The sequence below is a fragment of the Colossoma macropomum genome, unplaced genomic scaffold (genome assembly GCF_904425465.1).
Source record: "Colossoma macropomum unplaced genomic scaffold, Colossoma_macropomum, whole genome shotgun sequence".
Lineage (NCBI taxonomy): Eukaryota > Metazoa > Chordata > Actinopteri > Characiformes > Serrasalmidae > Colossoma > Colossoma macropomum.
The window spans coordinates 12,375,609-12,383,548 of NW_023494802.1; the positions used below are offsets into that span (position 1 = coordinate 12,375,609).

The window sequence follows — 7,940 nt, forward strand, 5'->3', positions numbered from 1 at the left end:
ATGATACGTGCCCTGTAATACTGTACGTATCTTGTGAGTCATATCTCCCCATCTCACTAAGTGTTATTTTATATCGTACAGGTATTATCGGTGGTCTGACCAGCGTCATCACATCTACTGTTGAGGGTGTGAAGACAGAGGGGGGCGTAAGCGGCTTTTTCTCAGGTCTTGGGAAAGGGCTTGTCGGCACAGTGACCAAGCCCGTGGCAGGAGCGCTGGATTTTGCCTCAGAAACAGCCCAGACTGTAAGAGACATGGCCAGTCTGAGCAACCACAGGTACATTTGTCTTCAACAACTTCAGCTAAGTCCAAATTCAGTCACTGTGTAAGTCATTACCCGCACACACCTACACTCGCTGTACCCACCCTTTGTGGTTTCATGATGTTTACAGGGTTGTGGGGTTGTGGACTGTGCTTTAGGCCTGGTGAACTCTCCATAAGCACTTAAACACCAGATGTACCTATAAATCCCACCTGGCTTTTAATTAGTTTAGCTTGTGGCTGTTGGGTTTTTCACTTTAATGAATGCCTCCTAATGATCCACGCCACTACTCAAAAGTGCTTAATCGCTCCTGCTCGCTGGTTTAAGAGCTTTCCCTCTGGGTGTGACCCCCACCTCTGGCTCCGACACTGCCCTACCTGAGCTTTTATGAGGGGGGCCCATGAGGAGCTCATATTACACAGGGTGTCTGGTATGTAAAGCCATTTGTTCTGCATTTGCCTATGTATATGCGAGGCGGCCAGGCGTCGACGGGAGTCGGACTCACTGCACCGAGTGTTTGTAGCTTCTCTGCTCCAACTGAAGGAGGAATGAGAGAGTTTCCTGCCCTCCAACCTTGTGCAGCGGGTGGGGGAGGAGAGAGGAGGGGTGTGTGTGTGTGTATGTGTGTATGTGTGTGTGTGTGTGTGTGTGTTTGTGTGTGTGAAGGACCTGCTGGTGAACTGTGCAGTGGGGAGCTAGGGGAGGGTTTTGGGGGAGGCATTCGGAGCGTGCCTGCCACAGTGCGGCGAGGAGTTCAGCCAAAGTTCACACCGAAAACGCGCAGGATTCATGGGTCACAGCGGACACTGTCTGACCCTGCTATTACACTCTCTCAAAAACACACTCGCAGGTACAGCAAGGTCCTGTTCTGTTACTGTTTATGTGTGCACTCAACACACTCATCCCCATAGTGGATCAGTTCCATATTTCAATGTCCAAACAAACTGGTGCATTAGTCCCCATTAAACTTCCTTTCACTCTCTTATAAATCCCAGCCTCTAGACTTTCTCCCGTGTTGTGGTTTTCATGCAGCCGTGGCCACGAATGAGACGAGAAGCGCACGGGGAAATGTTTATTTCTGCCGCGTTCTCACAAGTGCAACAGCCCCATTACATCTCCTACATGTACCGTTAGATCACAAACAGGAAATAAACAAGTAAATGAGAAACAGACTGAAGCGGGCCAGGAGTAGTGCAACTGTCCACACACTCCCTTTGCTCTCTTGCCCTGCTTGTGAACTCTCCCTCCTTCATCTCTCAGCACACCCACCCCCCCACACACCCACACACACACCCACGCACACATCCACACATCCACACACACCCACATACACACATATGCACCCCTCCTCACTGCACTATGCAAACCAGGCAGCCTTCCAGAGCCAGCTCAATTACAATCCCAAAACAAAGCATAGAAGTGCCGGGGGGCAGCGGCAGGGGCTCAGGCTTTGGCTAAATAAGCACCCTGCTCCAAGCTCATAGCTGTCAGTTATGTTTGAAAGGCATGTCGTTTCTATTACCCCTGCACAGCATATGAAATTCTCTTTATGTGGTTTGCCTTTTGACTGGCTTTACTCAGCTTTGGGAGAGGCATGAAGGGATATGTTGTTATATGTAAGTAAGACTTCTGATTAGGTCAAGAGATCACTAAGTAGTTATGAATGTTTCCTCTTTTGATTTATGCAGATTCATAATCCAGTGTATCCTTAAATACTCTACAAACTTAAGTTAGACCTGAAGGGGCATTTGCTTGAGTTGATGTTAGAGATTTTACCAGACAAATGGTGTCGCATATGAATGATGAGTACTCAGGCCATACCAGTCTAATTAAAAATGTGCCACCCTTCACATACAGTACATCTTAGGCACCTAAGCAAATCATTTAAAGCCATCTGGCAGTGAACATGTTTTTGCTTGTAAAAACACCGTTGATCATCAGCATAACACCACTTAGTGCAGTAAAAGTGAAAAAAAAAGAAAAAAGAGAAATGATTAAAAAGAAAAGCTACAATGACTACAGCCTAATTTTTAGGTATCCAGCGATATGGGAATTTATTTATTTATTTCAAAAAAAATGTTGGCCCATACTAATCCAGTATTTTTCATGTGCATGTCTGTCGAAGCCAGTATCTCATTTAATAAATGTACAAACTGGGACTAAACCTATCTGGATAGGCACTACAGAGCTATGTAATATTTATTTCTGTAGGGTTACAACTGCAGTAAAAAGAGTGAAATGCAGATAGTTTAGCACCGTAACCCAGCATCACTTTTGCTTTTCCAGAGTGCAATAAATGAATCTTCAAATGTTGGTTTGAAAGACTGGCCAAATCTAAACATCTGTCTTGTATGGTATTTTTCATGCAATTGTTTGGCCATACCGATATGATTCTGATGTCATTATGCACCCCTACAGATGACTTTGTTTATAAACACAACTCGTTAACAAAAAACAAAGTACTCTGCACTTTAGTCATTAGATGGCCTATTCTTACAGTTTAAAAGGGCTAGTTCTCTTGATTTTTCACTCATTATGTTAAGCTATGTGTTTCTGACACTGCTTTCAGACTCCATGCAGAGACTCTGGGTAGCTAAAAGATATTTGTTGCTAAAATGTTGAACTGTCCCACTAACGTCTTTAACAGAGAGCTGGAAACATGTGTATAGTGCGCTGAATTAAACACCTCTACTGTACAGCAGCCATCCCCCCTCCATCCCCACCCTCAGCCTTGCTGCTCATGCTTTTTCTCGGAAGGGAGCAAGAAGTAAGAGCTGTTTGTTTGCACCCATTGACAGATGACTGGCTGGACTCCAAGCCCTGAGCCTGACCTAGAGTTGAACCCTATTGTTCCAACTCCACAATCGAGTGCAGGGTATTGTCACAAGTGCCTTCAGAGCAGTGGGTGAGGCTAGAAGAGGAGAGGTTAGGAATCTCACTGGATACCTAGGGCCAGATCTCATGACTTACGATTATGATTATGATCCATGTCTCAGAAAGAGAGCCAAGTTCATGTGGAAGTGTTGGCTTATCATGAAGAGGAAGCAGTACGGAGATTAAACTTTACTGTAATGGTTAGATGCTGTTGGTCTGCTGTGGTTTATAGAAGCAAAGCAGTTTCTGCAGTTTTGACAGTGTTTTAGTTCCATACCTTTTTGAACTAAAAAGGTAGTCCATTGTCTCTCCCTTTTTTGGAGCCAAGTTGTGGACATCTGGTTTTTGATGCATTGAAATCACAGAGGCCGTTGCAGCTCTTTTGCGCTATAATGAATAGGTTAAGGAAAGATCCAGCCAAAAAAAAAAATCCTCAAGCTCAGTTCTGCAGAAAGCCATCCTCAGTTGTGCTGTTCCCTCATGTCTCTCATCCCCAGCTCAGTTCTAGATTAGCAGCAGCAGCTGCAGACGCACAAGCCACAGTTTAAACAGAACAGAGAAAAAGTACACTGCCGTCTTTGTGAATCAACTGGAAACCATCAACTCTAATCAAATGACTGCAGGCCCAGATTCAAGCCAGATGTAGGAATTTCAGCTTAGCCTGCAGTGGCAGCCAGGGAGAGGGGTCAATCGAAGGAGAATGAGACAAAAGTTTTGCCTTGGCATTGAAGCCGCTTGGCCTGCCCTTTCAGTTTGATAGGCTTTGTCCACGAAGCATAAGATGGTCAAAGGTAGAAAAGGCTCAGACACAGGACAGTGGCACTGTAAGATTAGGTAGAGGCAAGATGATGGCAAAGCTACTCATTAGGTCAAGTGTAGTGTTGTGGACACAAAATGCCCATACATACACTGCTGCTTTTCATTAATGACATTTGGAGCAGCTCATAGACCAGGCAAGCTTTGTATCAGTAAGTACAGGAACTCAAACTTGTGCTGCTTTCCAGCATCAATCCTTTTTGAAGGCCTGTGCTGCTGCTTTTGTGTCACAAACTGCTCTGCAAGTGGCAGAAGCTACAGAATGGGGCTTTAAACCAACAAAAAATGTTTGAATGTGAAAACCTTGAACCACAAAGGGGTGTCATAAACAGATATAGAGATCAAACAGATGTAAAGTTGTGTTCTCTGTGTGTACATGTGTTGTTTGAACAATAATGTTAGTTCTGGAGGCTTGCCGGCACTCCGGAATAGGCATCTAAAAGGCCAGAAAAACAGTTTCACTAGGTGAAGTAAATTGTTGCCTACATTTTCGCACATTCACCAAAATGCTGTGGATAATGATGGTAGTGTAGGTAGGTGTTCAACCTGCAGAAAACCCATAATTATCCAAAACCTTATTATATTCAAATTATTCTGGGACAATAACGGAGTGTGCCAGAGCTTTCTCCTTTGTTTCTTAGGTTTGTAGGTTTATAGGTTTTTGTTTTGTGATTTTTTTTTTTTGTTTGGATGTTCACATTTATAAGGGATTTTTCTCTATGTCAATGGCAGACTGAGTGTGCAGCGGGTGAGGAAGCCACGCTGCTGTAAGGGTCCTCAGGGATTGCTACCCCGCTTCTCCTCCACACAGGCTGATGGACAGGAGCAACTCTTTCGCCTCACAGACAACATCCACTCTGAATAGTGAGTATTCTGCTCAAATCCCTCGCAAACTTGCAGTGTTGAGTTTTGCAGAAAACTGTTAGTGCCATGCCTAGAATTATCATAGATTTAAGTTCAAGCACCGTTCATTATCAGATCTAACTTGAAGACCTATACTGCCAAAAATGCTTTTCCAAATATGAAAGAAATCACAGTTAAATACAAACATCAGAAATAAATGATGACTTAGACGCTTGCTGGAGAATCTTACATGACAAGGACTGAGCAAAATTAAAAGGTAATAAATCAAAGACGTCATTTTTGCAGCTTGCAAACTGAACAACTGCTTAAATAATGAGATCTCACTGTCAATGTCACATCTTTATCTTTTAATTAATTTAAAGAAAAGGCTGTTCCTAAAAAAAGTGGCATTTTAGAACCTGCCTAGTGGGAGTGTTAGGCAGCTTTAAGTTAGTAGTCTAAAGCCTTTCGACTGTGCTTGAAGCTGGCCAGGAAAGGCGTTTGTCACCTCTGAGGCTAATCCATCCAGATCAGCAGCTCCCCCTGTGGCCCAAATGACCTCTCCCCTCAGAGGTGCCACACAGCCCATTACTCTCCCCAGCAGCAGCACCACACCATCCGCTCAGCACGCTCACTCACGCGATCACGCTAAACCTATCATCATCACTCTACTCCATACACATCGCCCAACATATCTAAGCAATAGAACATGAGAGGGAGTGTGTTATTGTAAATAATCTCACACTGTGATTTGGTCACAGATATGAGACAAAGGTTTTTAAATAACTGGCTGCAACAATGTAGACTTTGCTCAGTGTGTCTGGTCAAAAGTATCCAGACAGCCTTCTTAGCAGAGAGTTCAGGGACTTTAAAGTGCACTGTTTGCATAGGCATTACATTTCACACACATAATCTCCATAGAAACACATTGCTATTAGAATTGGACCTACTAGAGCAGCCACATGAGCCTAAGGTGCTTAAACCAATCCTGGGCGTCAGCTAGAAAAGTATAATGCCCCACAGCATCGGGCTGTGAAGCTGTAGAACCTCGTTGTTTGGCATGATGGAGCGCCATTCAATATTTTATATGTTGAAGAGTTTGTGATTCAGAAACTGATCATCCAACAGCAGTACTTGACCTCACTAATGCCAAATGTGGCCAAATCCAATCAAATCGTCACAGCAATGTTCCAACATATAGCGAGTGAGCAGGAGTCTACAGACATTTGCACGTACAGTGTATGTGATTAATGAGTATTTTACAATAGCTTCGAGTGTGTCTGATTTCAGAACTAGAACTTTTTGTTTAATAAATTGTGTTCATACTTGTGACTGTGACTCATTCCTTTGGTCTTTTCTCTCTCTCTGTAGCTTTATCGCTGTGGAGCCCATAGACACCTACTGTGTGCTCATCTCTTCTAAAGTCGTATACTTCCTTAAGCCAGGGGAATACGTGGATCGGGAAGCAATTTTCCTGGAAGTCAAATACGATGACCTCTATCATTGTCTGGTCTCCAAGGATCATGGGAAGGTGTATGTTCAGCTCACCAAGAAAGCCGAAAGCACTAGTAGTGGAGTGGCCATTCCAGGCCAGTCTCATCAAAAGCCTATGGTAAGACCACCTACGTTTTTAATGATAATTCAAGAGTGAATCTGTAATTTAAGAAAATGTTTCCAATCATTCTAAGTTAGAACTGCTGAAATTCTGACCCTTCCATTCCACCAGGTTCACGTGAACAGTGAAAGCCTTGCTGTCAAGATCTCCCAAGAAATCAACTATGCCAAGAGCCTTTACTATGAGCAGCAGCTCATGTTACCCCCCAGTGAGAATGAGGACAGCTTATTATTGGACTCCTAACTAAATTAAATCAGCTTAGTTTTCCATTTGTTTGAATTGAAGGCATTTTTTTCTCGTAGAATTTTTGTGGTTTAAAAAAAACTGATAGAAAAAAGAATGGGCATCCATTTAGGCGGTCATCTGCACATACTCATGATGAAGGGATTGTTTCATAATGCAAATTAGTCTACTGTAATATTCTTAATTAAGCACAGATTAAACTATAACAAATATGCAAGTATTTTATTAAGTTCTCTGTTGAACTTAGAAGATATATATATTTTGTTTTACAGCTGTTTATAGAGTTTGAGTAGTATTTGTTGCTAAAAATATGCATATAACTAATGTTGTATATGTTTGTGTATAGAGCAAATATGTACATATATAGATACATACCAGTATGCCACTGTCTGCCATGTATTGTACATATCGTTAACAAGAAATTATGGAGAATTATATGGACACTGGGGTTGCTGTACAAAACTGCCTTTGAAAAAGTTTTTTTTATTTCTCTATATATTTGAGAGAACTGTGTGGGTTATACTTAAATTGCACTGATATAGATGTAACACATTGCTGCTGCTCTCACCGCTCACTAGTGAGCAAATACCAAGATAGATCACCACTCTGCGTGCAGTCCTGCCCTGACATTCAAACCTCTAAAGTTTATTTAATTCTCTTTTTATTTATTTGTATATCTTTTCTATAAACCTTTTAAGAACTTTTTTGTGACAGAACGTCAGTTAAATCTTGTGAATCACTATTAATAACATATGCTTACTGTTTGTAATACAAACAGTACTCTAAAATGCTGTAATATTAACACTACAATCATCATTAATAATTTGCTATTTGACCTGGATGTGAAGTGTATAGACAGTCATTTTGTTTCAAATAAACTACTTTTACTCTGCAGTGATTAAGTCCAAGATTTTGTGCCTTTTGTTCTTGCTGAGATTTTTTGGATTCTACAAAGACCACTAGCGCTGATTTTCATTTATTCTTTGCCTGCAACTTTAATTAAATTTATCTTAAATCTGCAAATCTGCCAAATAACAACATTAATCTTGCTCCAAGCTAAAGACCTGAGCTCCAGTCCTTTTCTCATTATTATGTATTATCAGCATAATATATCATGTTAGCTGTACCATAACACTGCTATTAAATGCATTTATGGTCCGCAGATCTAAGCTTGTAGTTCTGCTTTACGTTTCCAACTCGATATACTTCATTAAACTGCCATCAAAATGTTAACAAATGTCCCAAGATATGAAAACCAAAATGAATTTTCATTAGATTGCGTTTTTG

The 7,940-nt window shown here is 41.7% G+C and overlaps 1 protein-coding gene across 2 annotated transcripts in view; it reads left to right on the forward strand.

Annotated features, from left to right (window-relative positions):
* The window catches only part of vps13d (vacuolar protein sorting 13 homolog D), a 46,416-nt gene extending 38,865 nt beyond the window's left edge, over window positions 1–7,551 (forward strand). For both annotated transcript variants that reach the window (XM_036591999.1, XM_036592000.1), the window contains exons 66-69: window positions 82–277; window positions 4,685–4,816; window positions 6,167–6,407; window positions 6,522–7,551. In XM_036591999.1, coding sequence (XP_036447892.1) covers window positions 82–277; window positions 4,685–4,816; window positions 6,167–6,407; window positions 6,522–6,653 — 701 coding nt within the window. In that variant the 3' untranslated portion in view covers window positions 6,654–7,551. The remainder of the gene's footprint in view (window positions 1–81; window positions 278–4,684; window positions 4,817–6,166; window positions 6,408–6,521) is intronic.
* Window positions 7,552–7,940: the final 389 nt, after the last annotated feature.